Source organism: Mesoplodon bidens, assembly GCF_964165515.1.
Source record: "Mesoplodon bidens genome assembly, chromosome: 5".
NCBI lineage: Eukaryota > Metazoa > Chordata > Mammalia > Artiodactyla > Ziphiidae > Mesoplodon > Mesoplodon bidens.
In genome coordinates, this window is record NC_138161.1 from 29,399,194 (window position 1) to 29,416,046 (window position 16,853).

The 16,853-nt window shown below is 36.5% G+C and overlaps 1 protein-coding gene across 1 annotated transcript in view; it reads left to right on the plus strand.

Annotated features, from left to right (window-relative positions):
- Positions 1 to 16,853, plus strand: part of SAMSN1 (SAM domain, SH3 domain and nuclear localization signals 1) — a 383,350-nt gene that overhangs the window by 252,284 nt on the left and 114,213 nt on the right. The window contains exon 5 of the mRNA XM_081235859.1: positions 15,725 to 15,762. Coding sequence (XP_081091985.1) covers positions 15,725 to 15,762 — 38 coding nt within the window. The remainder of the gene's footprint in view (positions 1 to 15,724; positions 15,763 to 16,853) is intronic.

Here is a 16,853-nt window from a genome sequence, read left to right on the forward strand (position 1 = left end):
CCAGCACACCTCTGGCTGCTTTAAAGTCTGTGGACACACACCATCAACTTACTTACAAAATATTGAGTATTACTAGAATGCAAAGGCAAATGGTTTTTGTGAATTATATTTATAATTACTAGAGACATAGAGTTCTCCATGTTCTGCAAAGTTGGCCCTGTTCCTGTTTTACAGTGCAGGCAGTTTTCTTAGTCAGTTGTGCTGTATTTGTATTAATCCCATTCTAATAAACTTATGTGGCTTCTATTGTGACTTAGGACAATACAAAAGATCCTATGTCTGCAGCAAATAAAGAACTTCTCTCTACTTATAGATTTAGATGCCACCTCTTACCCTTGCAATCACACATTTCCCCAATAACAACAAAAAATAATATTAACTACACTAGATGATGTTATATATGAAATTATCTGTGTTGATCCTTACAATAAACCTTTACAGAGGTTTAGAAATGTTGAGAAAGGTTAAATAACTTTCCCAGTTAAAAAGAGGATGACCCAGGATTCAAACCCAGATATTGTTTTGCTCTGGAGAAAGGGTTAGAGTAAAATACCTTTGAGTTTTATACTTGCCTGTACAGCTACCAGTTTTATTCTTTGGGGACCTTGAAAACTTCTTATTTTCCCAGCTTCCAGAACGTTTCTGTTTCCCAGAAACTTAGATCAACTAAAAGGTAATGTACTGTAAGTTTGTAAACAAGTTCAATAATAAGTCTTAGTAAGTAAATATAATTTTTAAAATTTAGTGCAGTGGAAACTCTTCCCTCAACTCTGTATACTTTTTAATACCCAGAAGATATTGATGTTGACAGATATGCTTAAGAGGAAGCAGCAATATATTTTACATCTTAATGTGTGAGAGAGAGAGACCATTTACAGTGATACTGTCAATTGACATTGCAAAATGTTTGGAAGCATTTTTATGCTACAATTAAAAAGACAAATTGAATAGGCTGAAAAGCCTGAAGATATTTCCTTAAACACATAAGTTTAATAAGTATGCATGAAAAATAAAAAAAGTTCATGGCCAACCAGTCTACTAGGATTGTTATCAAACTTCATCTACACTGCAAAAGTAGATGAGAATAATAAAAACATGATTTAAATTGCTACAGCTCTGTCTCTTTCTGTCTGTATATTTCTGTCTTTCTGTATATATAATTAAATACTGAGGTATATATATATATACATTTTATATATACACATATAATATATATACTCACTAATTTTAAAATATATGCATATATACAAACATAAATGTATGTGTGTGTGTATGTGTGTGTGTATATATATATATATATATATATACTGAAAAACAACTGGTTCAATTATTGATTCAACTATTCAATTGTTGAATTTTACCAGTTGTATCAAATTATCATTGATACCTACTTTATTCCTAATTAAAATGATTCCACAGCTTGGATAAAACAAGGTTAGTCTTTTAATAATGAAATTTAGTGATTTAGAACTTTCCTCCTGACTTTCCACCTAAGCCTCTGAAGAATGGATGCTTTTTTTCTACTACTATTCTCACTTTCCTTTTTTTTTTTTTTTCAAGGAAAAAGAGATTTGGACCAGTTTTAATAGAATTGGAAATAGATTCTTCTTTTGGATTAATGTTCTGAAAATACTATGAAAACATCCCTAAAGTTAATGGAGTTATTCCTCAAGCTCCAAGAGTCCTCAGCCCAAATGTATTTGTGATTTTAATTTTACTGGAAAGGAGAGGTGCTCTCAAACTTAAAGTCTTTACACCCAACCCGACAGCATATCTAGTTGTTACAGTGGAAATTTGTAGCCCATACTAAAAATGTCATTTGCCACATGAATTGAAAAGAAAAACCAAGATGAAAGAAGAATCCTAGGCTTCTTGGCTTCCCTTAAAGCTATTTTTTTGGGCTTCCCTGGTGGCGCAGTGGTTGAGAGTCTGCCTGCCGATGCAGGGGACACAGGTTCGTGCCCTGGTCCGGGAAGATCCCACATGCCGTGGAGCGGATGGGCCCGTGAGCCATGGCCGCTGAGTCTGCGCGCCCGGAGCCTGTGCTCTTCAACGGGAGAGGCCACAACAGTGAGAGGCCCGCATACCGCAAAAAAAAAAAAAAAAAAAAAAAAGCTATTTTATTTATGCATACTTATTAGGAGCTTTGCTATGTGGAAAACACCATGTTAATCAAAATGAGGAGTTACACAGATGGACGGAAGATGCTTCAGAGTCCCAAAGCAGATGATAAGTTGTAGACCAACTGCACAATTAAGGATAGAGAAGGCATTTAAGGGAAAGAAGTTAATGTTGGGATTTTAAATGAAGAACATCAAAAATATCTAGTTTACATTTTAATTTCAGTTCTAGGAGGGGTTGGTAATGGAGAGCTGGTCTAAAGAGAAATTGATTTAAAATGAGACTTTATTAAATTTCATAAAGATAAATAATAAGAGATCCATTTATAGTATATGGCAAAGCCAGAGAGTTTTGGAGGTCTTCTGCCAGAAAAAACAAACAAACACAAACCCCCCCCAAAAAAACTAGCTATAAAGTTTGACAGAGTGAATGATCATGCAACTAAACAAACATGCTGAAAGAAAATAGACTAACATACTAGCCTCACTAGAGATCGACTACTTTATCATTACATTGGTTAAAATGTAGGCTGTTACTCCTTGATTCTCTACCTATTTTAGCACCTCTTTATTACGTCTGAAGCTAATAAAGCATCTTGAATTAGAAAAAAATGTAAGAACATAAAATGTTTGTATCTCTGCCAATTGCGGTTAACAGGATCAAGGCTGAATTATCAGGCTTGCCATCTATATTGATTGAAGTTAGCAAATAATTATCAATTTGCCACTTCATTTTGTATCTCATAAAGTAAATTGGTAAGATATTTGAACCTCTTCAAAAATAAGCTTAAATGTGGAACAGGGGAAATGTCTCTATTACTTGTATGTTGCACAAATATTCATTCAATGACTACTGAATGAATGGTTCGGTGAAGGTTCATTAATCAAAGTAAGGAAAGTCTTAATAATGGAGAATGTATGATGCAGTGTCATACGTGAGCCCTGGAGCTGGGCAGATATGAATTCTCATTCTAACTCTGCACTTACCAGCTATTTGACTTGGGAAATTTGCTTAAATTCTCTAGACTTCAGTATCCTCTTCGTAAAATGAGGAGAACAATCCTAGGTATGGATTCAGCTTAGTTCAGTTTCAGAGAAGAGCATTCCTTCTTGCTACTGAGCACTGGGGTTAGAAGGGCAAATGTGTCACTGTAGAGCTGCGGCTAGAACTACTGCCCCAGGCGGCCTGTGTGTGTACTGCCCAAGAGCTAAGAACAGCTTTTGCATTGAAACAATTTTTTTAAAAACAAAAACAAAAATAGAGAAGACCATGCCATAGAAACTGTATGTGGCCCACAGAGCCTAAAATATTTCTATCTGACTTTTCACGGAAAAAGTTTGCTGACCCAGGGAGTGACATTTTTAAAAAGAGAAACAGGTGGAAATTTATTTAATAATGTATTTAAGCAAATATATCTAAAAGATTATGGTTTCAACATGTAATTATTATAAAAAGTTAATGATATATATATATTTGTGTGTGTGTGTGTGTGTGTGGTACGCGGGCCTCTCACTGTTTTGGCCTCTCCCGTTGCGGAGCACAGGCTCCGGACGCTCAGGCTCAGCGGCCATGGCTCACGGGCCCATCTGCTCCGCGGCATGTGGGATTTTCCCAGACCGGGGCATGAACCCGTGTCCCCTGCATCGGCAGGCGGACTCTCAACCACTGCGCCACCAGGGAAGCCCGTGGTGTGTATCTTATATATCTCAATTCAGATGCTAAAGTTTCAATGGTTAAAGTGAATCCTGCTCCTAATGAAACAATAAAAATTGTGTATTTTTGACCCAGCTTCAATTTCAAAATTAAGATTAAATTAAATTAAAATTTAGTTCCTCAATTGGACCAACCAAGTATCAATTGCTCAATAGCCACATACCGTGAGAAATGGCTACAATGTTGGACAGCATAGAATTAGAGGCTTGAATTTGCTGGTGATGTTGAGGCATCAGAGTAATCAGATAATATAAATCCTCTACTTTACTTATAAAAATATATATACGTATATATATATATATATATATATATATATATATATATATATATATATATAGGAATACTTATAAAAGAAATATAAGGTATAAAAATACTTGAAGATAAACACTTAGTTATATACTTTTAGGAAGAGACAAGACCAGAGGGAACAAGTATATTAACCAATGAGGAGGCTGAGATTAATGACTTGTCTGAAATGAGGGATGGAGTCAAGACTGCAGCTCTGGCTTCCCAAATACTAATGTTCTTTGGTCTTTCTGTCCCAAGCATGTGTGTGTGTGTGTTATGCATGTACATCTATGCACAGAGAGTAGGAGAGTCTGAGTGTGAGAATATGTTTTAGGGAGATGAGAAGTGAAGAGGAGGGGAAGATAGGAAGATAAAGAACCAACCTTTTTATATGTACATTAAATACTACCTGATATATATATATATATATATATGTGTGTGTGTGTGTGTGTGTGTGTGTGTTGTGTATGTGTGTGTGTGTGTAAATATATATGTATATACAGGACATAGCAGAGAGAACTTGAGATGGGCAATGAAGTTAATAAACTTGAGTTTTATTCCTGCTCCCCAGGTAGCTGAGAACTGTGTATCCTTGAGAATGATTTTGAATTTCTCTAACCCTAAGTTTTCTGAGCAATAGAATATGGATAAAAATGTCTGTCTCTTGGTTTGTAGTGAGGATCAAATGTTAAAACAAACGTTAAGCACCTGGCAAAATGCATGTTCATGTTCATTTTCCTTCCTTCTACAACCCATCACACCAGGGCAGAGTGATCCTTTAGTTTAATATCCTTGATTAAATGACTTTAAGTCAAACTCTCCTTTGAGCTTGGATCGTTTTAAAATAACTGTTCAAAATAATTTGTAATCAACACTCCTTACCTAAAAGCATTGATTTTTACCAGGCTGGACAAGGAGAAGCAATAGGATTTATTGTTACGTGCATTAGAAAACCCAAGATTTTAATCTCCACAAATTGCCTCAAATCATGAACACCCAGTTTGAGTGCAATGTTTGACATTCATTCCTAGATTTCCTTCCATGTGTAAATAACAGTAAACAAGAAAATCTATCACGGTGGCTCTTGTTAGCCTAATTTATAATTCAGGTGCTGTTTTTTTTGGGGGGGTCCATTTTAACTTAAATATTTTTAAATGCAAGTTTAATTTTTAAATGTACTCACATTCATCAACATTCTGCATTGATAAAATCACTGGAGAAATCAATTAAATTGTTCCCAGCTACCAGATGTTAATGAGTGTAATATAGCAGATTCATAGTTTTAAAGACAAATGATACAATACATGTCTAACAGTTGGTTAGAGCTCAGCACTAATGAGGTCAAGGTCAAGGGTTTAATCCCTCCTTGGCCAGTTAGCTTTGCTTTCTTTCATAGCCACTGGTAGGATCCATGACCCAGCCTGCCATCTTGGCTGTGAACACTACTGATCATTAAGGAATCTGGGTTGGAGGATGAGGCAGCACTGGTACAAAACAATTACCTGCTATCGGAAGAGCGACTGAAGGGAAGAACAACCCAGCTGATCAGTAGTTTATCTGCCCACGAAGATTTTCCTTCACTATAATCAGTCTTCAGGCAATTAGTGCAATTCTCAGCTCTCAACTTAGGAGAATTTATGGGCCAATGGTAAGGACCTTAAGAGAAAACTGAGTTCTTACCCTGGCTTTGTTCCTAAATAGCGCTGAATAAGTCATTACACTATCTGGTTCTCTGTTTCCACTTCTATAAGATAATAAGGTTAGACTAGATGGTCTCCAAGGTCCCTTGCTGCTCTAAAATGGTTCCATGTGTACATTTTAATTTTTTTTTGGAAGGGGGAGTGTTTTCTAACCTAAAACAGTATTATTTTCCTTTTGGAACTGTGGAAGGCAGACTTTTAAGATGGCGTCTAATGAACCCTCTTGTATAAATCAGGGCTCTGTAGAGAAATAGAACTGATAGGATGTGGATATATAGAAAGAGAAATTTATTTTAAGGAATTGGCTCATGCCAGTATGGAGGCTGACAGGTCTGAAATTTGGAGGGCAGGCCAGCAGGCTAGAGACTCAAGGAAGGGCTGATGTTGTAATAAGAGTCAAAAGGTAGTCTAGAGGCAGAATCCCTCTTCCCTGGGGGACTACAGTTTTTTTGTCTTAAGACCTTCAACTATTGAGATGAGGTCCAGCCACATTATACAAAGTAATCTGCTTTACTTAAAGTCTACTGACTTAAATGATAATTTCACTTGGTGTTTGAACAAATACCTGGGTTGTGTGGCCAAGCCAAGGTGACACATAAAATTCACCATCACATCTGCCTTCTGGTATTTATGTCTTTATGTAATACTCACCTTTCTTTGTGTGAGACTTGATTCCAATAGAATTTGGCAAAGGTGATAGGAAGTCACGTCCATGATTAAGTTATACAAGACTATAACTTCTGTCTTGCAAGAGGACTGTCTTCATTGCTTTCTTGCTTGCACATTATGGTGAAGCAAGATCCCATCTAGAAGAGGCCCAGGTGGCAAGGAACCAAGAGCAGCATTCAGCCTACAACCAGCAAGGAACAGTGGCCTTCATTTCAACAGGCCTCAGAAAACTGAATGCTGCCAACAATCACTAAGTGAGCTTGGAAGAGGATACTCTTCCCAGCTAAGCCTTTAGATGAAACCTCATACCCTTGGGCCAATAACTTGACTGCAAACCTGAATCAGAGGACCCGTTTAAGTCATACCCATATTCTTGACACACAGAACCTGTGAGATAATCCATGTATATTGTTTTAAGGCATTCCATTTTGGAGTAATATATTGAATAGCAATAGATAACTAACACAGGACCTAAAATTAACTTGATAAGTTATTGATCAGGATTAATTTGAAGATAACCAAATCCACATTAGCTAATTTAAGCAGAAAGAAATGGATTACAGCTTAAAGAAATCTCAGAATTGTTGGGAGGCTGAAGATAGATACTCTAGCCGAGCTTGCAGAAATTACTGAGAAGCACACTACAAAACTTGCCACCCCCAGGAGAGCTGTTGCTTCCGCCACCATCAGGAAGTATCCAGATCAAGAAGCTACTATCATAGCAGTAGGCTCCAGAACCACACTGTCTCTGCTGAGATTTGCTACGTTAAAAATGGATGCCCACACCTTACATTTTCTCCCATGTTAGTCAGTTTTGAATCAGTGTCTTAAGTTTGCCCATGTGATGGATAAGACCTAAGCCACATATCTCATCCTAGTAACAATGGGAGTCTTTTCTCTCTCTCTACCTCCCTCCCTCCCTCTCTCTTTCTTTCTTTCTCTTTCTCTTTTCTCTTTTTTTCTCTCTCTCTTTCCTTCTTTTCTTCCTGTTCTCCTTCCCTCCTTCACTTCTCCTTCTCTTTCTCCCTTCTTCTTCTTCTTCCTCCTTCTTCTACACGTTGATTTTAGGTTTAGTGAATGACAGTTGTCAACTACAGTAGAAATATGTATATCAGAAATATCTAGAGAGTGTTTCCCTAGTGGCGCAGTGGTTGAGAGTCTGCCTGCTGATGCAGGGGACAGAGGTTCATACCCTGGTCCGGGAAGATCCCACATGCCGCAGAGCGGCTGGGCCCGTGAGCCATGGTTGCTGAGCCTGCACGTCTGGAGCCTGTGCTCCACAATGGGAGAGGCCACAGCAGTGAGAGGCCTACGTACCGCAAAAAAAAAAAAAAAAAAAAAAAAATCTAGAGAATAAAATAAGACATTATGTAATTAAATGCTGTATTATAAGTATCAAGCCCAACTTCTACAATATTTCTCAGAAGGAACTTCAAAAAAAAATAATGTAATAGTCAGAAGCACAACACTTGGGGGTCAAATAAACTTTATAAAAATGGCAGCTTTGAAATTTACCAGCTACGTGATCTTGGACAAGTTCCTTAAATTCTTTAAGCCCAGTTTCTTCTCCTATAAAATGAGGAAACTGCTTGTTACTCTCATTCATTATTTGAGAATAAAAAGTGACAGTGCAATTAACATTATTAGCACAGTGGCAGGCACAAAGTAAATGATCAATAATGTGTTATGACTAAGAACATGATAGTGGTTTGTGGTTTAACCATGCAAGTTCAGTGGAGAAGGTGAGATTTAAGCTGGGCTTGAAAAGGAAGAAGTACAGTTAAAAATCGTTATAGGAAGGTAAGACATTATCCCTGCACATTGTCCTAGCATCTTCCAGAAAAGGCCTTAAAAATCACTTAGAGTCAAGTGTCTTATAAACGAATAAATGGACACTGAAATGTGACATATCTTAGAATAGGTGAGTAATGAAGTCAAGGTAGGTGACTCCCAGGTTGGTATTCTAAACACTCAGCTGCATTTCTTACTTGCCTCCGAACTATTAAAATTGGGAGTTCTTTTGTTCTGTCTCCATATTAACATCAGCACTGAAATAGCTATTAATAACATAGACACTAAAGGAAGAAAATGAGACTAACAATGGCATCCCATAAGCTAGGTCTTCATCAAACTATGAACAAGAGGAGTCAGTGTCAAAACAGTGCATGCAATCCTTTTCTTGATTTCTAGATTGTGAAATGACTCATAACAAGTTGACATATAAAACATAGATCACTTTCATAAAAAACACTGCACTTTTCTTTCATTTTTATTTTTTACCCATTATATCTACGATCACATACAGCTATTCTTCTGCCACCAATTCATATGTGAACACTTTCTGTTGGTTTTAATTAGTTTCCTACCATAAATAGAAACTTATGTTAAAATAAAATAAAATCAATGGATTGAGGTTAATTACACCCTATTCTCTTTTTTATTTCCTAAATTCATGATATAATTACTAATTGAATCTAATGAAAGCCACGGTTATCTCTTTATTCATGTTTTAAAGAAAAAGCTGTAAAGCAAAAAAGCCCATTCCCATTTTAATTTTCTCTTAAAACCTTTTGTCATCCCTACTGACTTTGGATTGAAATATTGTAGATAAGGAAACATGGATTGTTTTTACTGGAAGAGATTTTCAAGTTCTTGTTCACTAACCTTCATACTACTGATGTAGAGAGAGTTCTGAGAGGGTTCTTGGAACTGGCCCAGTTTAGTAGCAGACCTGGGAGATCAAGCCAGGTCCTGGAGTGCCAGTTTGGTGCTTTTCCACTGTAAGGATGGAAGTTGATATTTTTACCCGTCTTATTTCCTATCACACTTCTTGCAAGTTTGTTTGGTTTTCTTTTGTTCCATTTGTGGCTCTGAGGATTAAATAAAATAATGATATAAGTGGCAGGCAACATGAAATTTAACCATTAGTTGTCTTTCCCCTTTCTAAAACCTTGTGTAAATATAATTTCATAAGTCAGAACACATTTAAGGATACTTAAGAAAGTTCTAAAAAATGAACTTATTTACAAAACAGAAACAGACTCACAGACTTAAAGAATGAACTTATGGTTACCGGCGGGGGGGAAGGGTGGGAGGGAGGGGTAGACTGGAAATTTGGGATTGACATGTACACACTGTTATATTTAAAATAAAATGCTTTTCCATGAAAAACAATGGAAGTCTGGAAAAGAATCTTTTTGAAAAGGAAGAATCTTTTATAATGCAAATAACCATCCTCTAAGTAACCTGTTTTGCCATCCTGGATATTTATAACACTGTGAGAGGAATTTGTTAGCTCAGGATTGATAGAAAGCTCACTTGGCACACCGGTAGATGAATGGCAAAGTTCTATGCAATTTACCAGCCCTGTCCCTCATGGATTAGATACAGTACCCGTGCATTCTCCAGGCACTACAAGCTATAAGGTCTGCCCTGAGATGATGAGCCTTTTTGGGATGCCATACACCACCTGCTTCTCTTGGGGAAATCAGAATTCATTAGCGTATAGGGTTATTACTCTTTGATAGGAACTGGTGGGCTGGCAAGAAAGTCTACTTTTCCCATCACAATGAGCTGAGGTTGCTTCTGCTTCTTCGTTGCATTCTCATGGGGGGATAAAATCTGTTTTCCCTGAGAACCATAATTTTATTACAGTAATATACTGGGGGGCCTCCAATGTGCAGTCTCTCATCTAAATTCAATGATTCGTGAAGTGCCCATTTTTATTTAAATATGCTGTCATAAATTACTGGGCATTCTTTGATGATGATGATGGCATTCACAAAATGATTAGTGCCTTCAAAACACATCAATATACTGTCCAAATAATACTAACATATACACACTACTATGCATAAAATAAAGAACCAACAAAGACATACTGTATAGCACAGGGAACTATACTCAATATTTTGTAATAACCTATAAAGGAAAAGAATCTAAAAAAGATTCTTACATATATATTCTTTAGTTATACACATAACTAAATATAACTGAATCACTGTGCTGTACACCTAAAACTAACACATTGTAAATCAACTATATTTCAATTAAAAAAAAGAATTATGTGCAAAAAACACTAAATTATTCATATTAGTAAAAGTGTGCTTTCTGAATTTTTTGTTTAGTAGTGGCATATAGTATTACATTTCTCTAGCCATTCTCTCTTCTGGCCAACAGTTCGTTTGTGGGATCTCTGATCTAGATGACAGGTAGATTTTGTATGTGTGTAGTCAAGTATTGAAGTAGCATTGTGTACTCATTAAGGCATCAGGCATAAACTCCCAGTTTTACCACTTAATAGTTATGTGACCTTAGGCAAGAATTTGACTGCTCTGTGCCTCAGTTTATTCATGTGTAAATTGAAGACACATAACTGTATAAACCTCACGGGATTGTTGGGAGGATTAAATGAATTACTCCATGTAAAGCATTTGGAAGTGTGCTTGATAATCCATAAGTGTTCTACCATTATTATTTCTCAAATGTGTTAAATTAAGAACTTAGAAAAGCTATAAGAGTCTTGTCATTCTTAGTAACTTGCTTTAACCACCTGGGCTCAAACTAGCTATATTGACTAACATTTCTCTTTGTGGTGTGATCTATTCGATAATTTAGGAGACTTCTTCATGTGATTTTTTCACCACATGTTTGTAATCAGGTGTAGAGGCAGGATGGAGGACCTCATGGGTGGCAGGACTCCTTCACATGGGTGATGGTTTGTTATCCAGCACACAAACTTCCTCCTTGTTTTGAGAACAGAGCTGAAAGCTGGGTATACATTTTTTCATCACCCTGGTGGCTTTTCAGTGCACTGCAAAATTAGCCCACTTTATTAAATTTGAAGCATCGTAAGCATCCTCTTTCCAGATGTCTATTAGAATTTTTTTAAAGGGAAATTCACAGAATTTCCCTTTCTTTTTTTGAACGTCTGTGGGAACTTTATTGAAGCCTAAGAAGTTAAGAAATGTCCAGACATAAGCTCATTCAGTTTGGATGTGGCATTCTTGGAATCACAGTATTTTGATATTAGTTAAAATAATTTTAGTTATGCAAGTGAATTATCTTTATTCTTGCAAGAGAATGAGTTGAATAAAATAGGAACTGGGTTAGCTTATTTTAATAAGAAGTTATATGTATGTATACCAATATGTGTGTGTGTTTGTTTGTATTTATGTTCAATTCTTACCTCATTATCAGAATTCCATGTAACTATTAATGAATAATTACTAATGAGAAATAACATCTGTAAGTATCTTCAATGTGTTTGGAATCATGTAAGGATTTTATAAAGGTTAGCTCATTTAATCTTCAAAATTAGGAAAATCATGGAATCCAACAGGATCCTGAGAGCAGCGGTCATTGATGGTGGATATTTGAGAGAAGAACCACTTGTAATTCTTTTTTGACTCTAAAAGAGTGTCTGGTACATAATAGATGCTAAATAAGTGTTGAATGAACTATAAATCTATGAATGAATGAATTATATGATTCTAAAGAATACATTAGAATGAAAAATATGACGAGCATTTAACCAAGGTAAATCACTGTATGTATGACCCTAGACAAGTCAATTTACCATCTGGAACCTCAATTTATTCATTTGCAAATCAAAGGTCAGATCTCATCAGCTCTTAAGTCTTAAAAATTCACCATGGGATTTACACCATCATTTACTGTCAGTCATTATTCTCTGTGCAGAAATACCTTTTACATTTCCATTAGCTGGTCAACAACAACTCCTGACATATTCTTCACTTCATTTTTCCTTTTGACTTTGTGATTTGAAAGTAAGACTTAAAAACGAATAACACAAGAAACAGGCACATATTAGACTCAATCCCAAAGGACAGTCAACTGTAACCACTTCATGAGAATAGAAATATGGCAGTTGGTATCCAAAATTTCTCTATCCTTTTAAATGGCACCTTCTCTTTCTTCATTTCTAATTGTTTTTAAATTTTCCTTAATTTGACCTAGTTTCATAGTTATGTGAAAATGCTTTTCTCCTAGAGCCTACTCTCATCTACTTGAAAAATAACATAGGTTGGACATATTCTTTAGTTTCTACTGGCCCATTTATAATAATTTGTCTACATTTCATATTTTTTTATTTTCCTAAAAATTGCCAGGGGTAACAATTAAATTAAGCCACAAACTCCCTAGTGAATGAAAGGTAAGACTAATGATTAGTGTTTGACTTAGGGGATAATGAAGGCTAACAGGAACAAGTTTTACCTGGTATTGATGGCAAGTGTCAAATTAATGGACTAGACAGAATGATTTCACTGACTCTCTGAAATGGTATTTTCCTTTTGTAGTTCAGAGTATCACGCACGTGAACACACACACACACACACACACACATAGATATAGTTCTAAAAATAAAGCTATGTATAGTCCTTCTTGACTTGCCCCTCCAGAAATAAAGAACGTAGGGTCTGAACTCCAAAGTACATGACAGTCTGCTTATGTAAGCAGACTGCTTGGTACAAGAAGTACTAAAAATTGCTTAACCAGTTCAGTAGTCATCTACAATTAAGCAACACCCAGGGAACAGAAGTCTTATTCTTATAAGTAGATGTTGCCCTATTTGAGTAATCCCTTTCCTTCATATAATCACACCTGAGACTGAATTTAGTGTGCTTGACTCTCCCTACCCTCTTGTAGGAAGAAGGTTACCTAAGGAGAACTACATTAACTCTTTCATCTTAATGAGGATTCGAAAGAAGTTTTAGCTCAGAATCTTTTTCAAAGTATTCATTACAAGAAAACTCTTTAATAAAAGATCCCCAAACCTAAGCTGATTCATTACAAGCAAATATTGGATGACCCGGATTCCAGTAAAATAGAACAAAGTAGATAGTCCCTAGAGAATGTTGTGACAACGTGCGTTCTAAAAATAACCAGTCTCCATCTATGGTCTTATGAAATTCTTTCAAGTCTTGGTCCAGATGTCTCTAAACCTCAACTCAGAAGCTAATTGTGTCCCTTTCACTACAATCAGTAGCCATGCATATTTAACCAGTTTTGGTCCAACATCTGATTTTATTAACTTAGCTAAGGCTTCACCCAGCTGAAGCAAGAGGCTGTGCTTGAATAATATGCCCTCTGCCCCAATTCAAACACTTGGGGCTCAATTGCACACAAGTTTTGTGTCATCTGGAATTAAATCTCTTTGGTAGCAGAAAACAATGAATTATTGATATAATAAATGGATTCGAAAAGTACTATGATTCAAATGATAACAAATACAAAAGATATCTAATGTTTCCTATCTTTCTTATTTCAAATCCACCTTCTGTACTGCTTAACTCCAGACCAGACACCTTTCCTCTTTATACTCAAAAGAGGTAGAATGATTTTGAAGAGTACAATATTCACAATCCAAAGAAATTGATCTAAACTCACATAACAAATTAATGAGACTCATGACAATGGATTCTGATTATTGAGACATAACTAGCCCAAACTGCATAGATTATGGGAACATAGAGTTTGCTCCTTCCTAGCTACATTACAAATATGTATGACAGGAAAATGCTACTACAAAGATGGGTGGCCATCCCCTTTCCTGATGACCCTCACAAAGCTAGTGTGTCCTCTGATTGTGGTGCAAATGATACAGTTAGCTTCCAGACTGAGGTTTGGAGACTTCTAGACCAGACTGAAAAAATTTCATAAAAAGACCATGGATAGGGCTTCCCTGGTGGCGCAGTGGTTGAGAGTCCGCCTGCTGATGCAGGGGACGTGGGTTCGTGTCCCGGTCTGGGGGGATCCCATGTGCCACGGAGCGGCTGGGCCCGTGAGCCATGGCCACTGGGCCTGCGCGTCTGGAGCCTGTGCTCCGCAGCGGGAGAGGCCACAACAGTGAGAGGCCCACGTAACGCAAAAAAAAAAAAAAAAAGACCATGGATAGAGATTGATTATTTTTAGGACCCCTGATGACAAAGCACAGAGAATCGAAGGAGTGATCAATCTAACCATTAAGTCCTCAGAGTCTGTTGATATCTCAATTCACCTCAGGGCTTGGTTCATGACTCCCACTTTTTTACCTTCACCCCCACATCTCTTCTATAAGACATTGTCCTCTGGGTGATCCACAGGCATCTTAACTTGGCAAAACTTGTTTCTCAAGCTGGGGACTGATTATTTCAGTATATGGGTTTTCAGTTCTACCCAACAATGTGAAATAGGTAATTCAAATTGTCTTTGAAGTTAAATCTTGATAAAAACACAGTAAGGGTTTGAGAAAGGTCCCCCTCAGTTACTATGTAAGGGAAAGCTTATCCTGAACTTTACAGTGCTCAGACTAATACTGTCAACTATTGGAATAATAAAAACAGCTTTGAGTAACATCTGCAAAAAAAAATACTGAATCACTATGCTGTATACTTGAAACTAATGTAATATTGTAAGTCAACCATACTTTAATTTAAAAAAAAACTTTCCTTTTTTGATTTTTGTTCACCACTCCTTCCAGCCTTTGCTTTTCTCACTATGTGGAATATTGGTCTCAATGTTCTTTACTACACAAATTTCTACCTCGCCAAACAAGACCCTTCAGAACATGGTCTGTTGCCTATCATATAGTAGGTGTTCAAAAAACACTGGACATCAAAAACATCAATGGTTTTTGAATGAAGGAGTGGATGAATGAGAAAGAGAATCTGAAGAGTTCTTAAAGGCACCTGGAAGCAGTTTAAGCTCTTTCGAACATGGTGAAAGATGTGGCAACATATTTCTTCTGCCAGAAGTATAAGAGATTTTACATAGCATCAGCGGCTCTGAAGAAAAAGGTCAGATGAATAACACGTGTATTTCAACACACTTAGGGTATTGTGATAGGCTACTTTCCATCTTTCTTAAAGAAAGATAATGTAATTAACATACTCTGTATGTGTCTCTCCCCCTGGTCTTGGTGGGTTGAAGGGGAATATAAACTTGAGGCTACAAGGATTTAATTACAGATTTTTGTTTAAAATACTTGCTCACTAACTGTCACGGACTTACAATGAGGTAAACATTTATCAAAGTTACAAAGACAAAGAGAGAAAAAAGTAAAAACTAGAAAAAAGATTCTACTAAATAAATTACTAAAATACAGTCATTTTACTAGGAAAAGGCAAAATGAACTGCATTTGGATTATACTCAAAGATAAACTGTACTTGAATTCTCTTTCTGGTTTCTTGGGGTAGTATTATTTTATTTTACTTTTTATTTTATTTTACAGGAAGTTTCTCATTTTGAGAATGCAAAACCAAAAAGAAAGTAAGTCAAATTTACTTTGAAAACTTTATGTTCTCTTAGTTCTACAATGTTGAATAGACTATTTTAGTGGGTTTCCTGTCAAAGTGCTTTTTAAAAAATCATCATGTACAAATCTAGGTATGCTTTACCCTGCTAACATTTATGTTTATGCTTATGCTTAGGAAACTTGTGTTGTGACATTCCTGTAGACAGGGATGTGAAAATTAAATTTTCAGAAGAAGAAACATGTGTCTAAACTAGGCTCAGATTAAAGTGGAAGCCTACTCAAAAACATGTTTCTATCGGTGAACTATTAATCTTCTGGAGTTCTAATCCTAATAAAAATGTGTTTGCAAAGAGATTTGGGTTATTTAGGTCAGGCTTGGCTTTATATTCAGCACATCAAGCTGCCAGAGGACGTGACACACACATGTTGCATAAGGTAATGGGATTTTTAACTAATAAGCAAGAAATACATAGCAGCAGGAAGTTGGTTTATGGGGAAATTTCCAGATTGGTGGCTGATTATACAGAAGAACGGCTTCCTTGCACTCTGGAATGGTCTGAGACAAAATTGTTAACATGTGAAATTCTTTCTGGATGTAGTCTTTTTTGACAGCTCTTGCCTCTCCTCCTCCCCCAACTACTTCCTCCCACAAAACACTTGGTGTTTTCATAGTCTTTCCTTCCTTTCCTGCTCAAAGCTTTCTCCCAGTAAGGATATAAAATGCAGCCATAGTAAGTAGGTAATTTCATGATTAACAGTTTAGAGCACCTGCCAGGCAAGGGTAGTTGTATTTTAGTCATAGTTACCTAGTTAAACTACATCAGTGGCATTTTAAGCATGAATGGGAGTAAAGAGGGATTTTTTTAGCAGGGTTCTTCTCAGTCTTAAAAATTGCCCCACCTATGTAGCTGTTTATTCTATCCATGGATAAGGAGCTCACTAATCCCAAATCAAATACTTAAACAAAATTACAGGCATTGGCTGATGATTGATGCTTCTACAGATTAGATGATACCCAAACATGGAGGTGCAGAAGGAGGATTAATGAGAGGAAAAGTACCTGATGCTGACTGAATTAGGAATCTTCAAACATAAGCCAAATCAA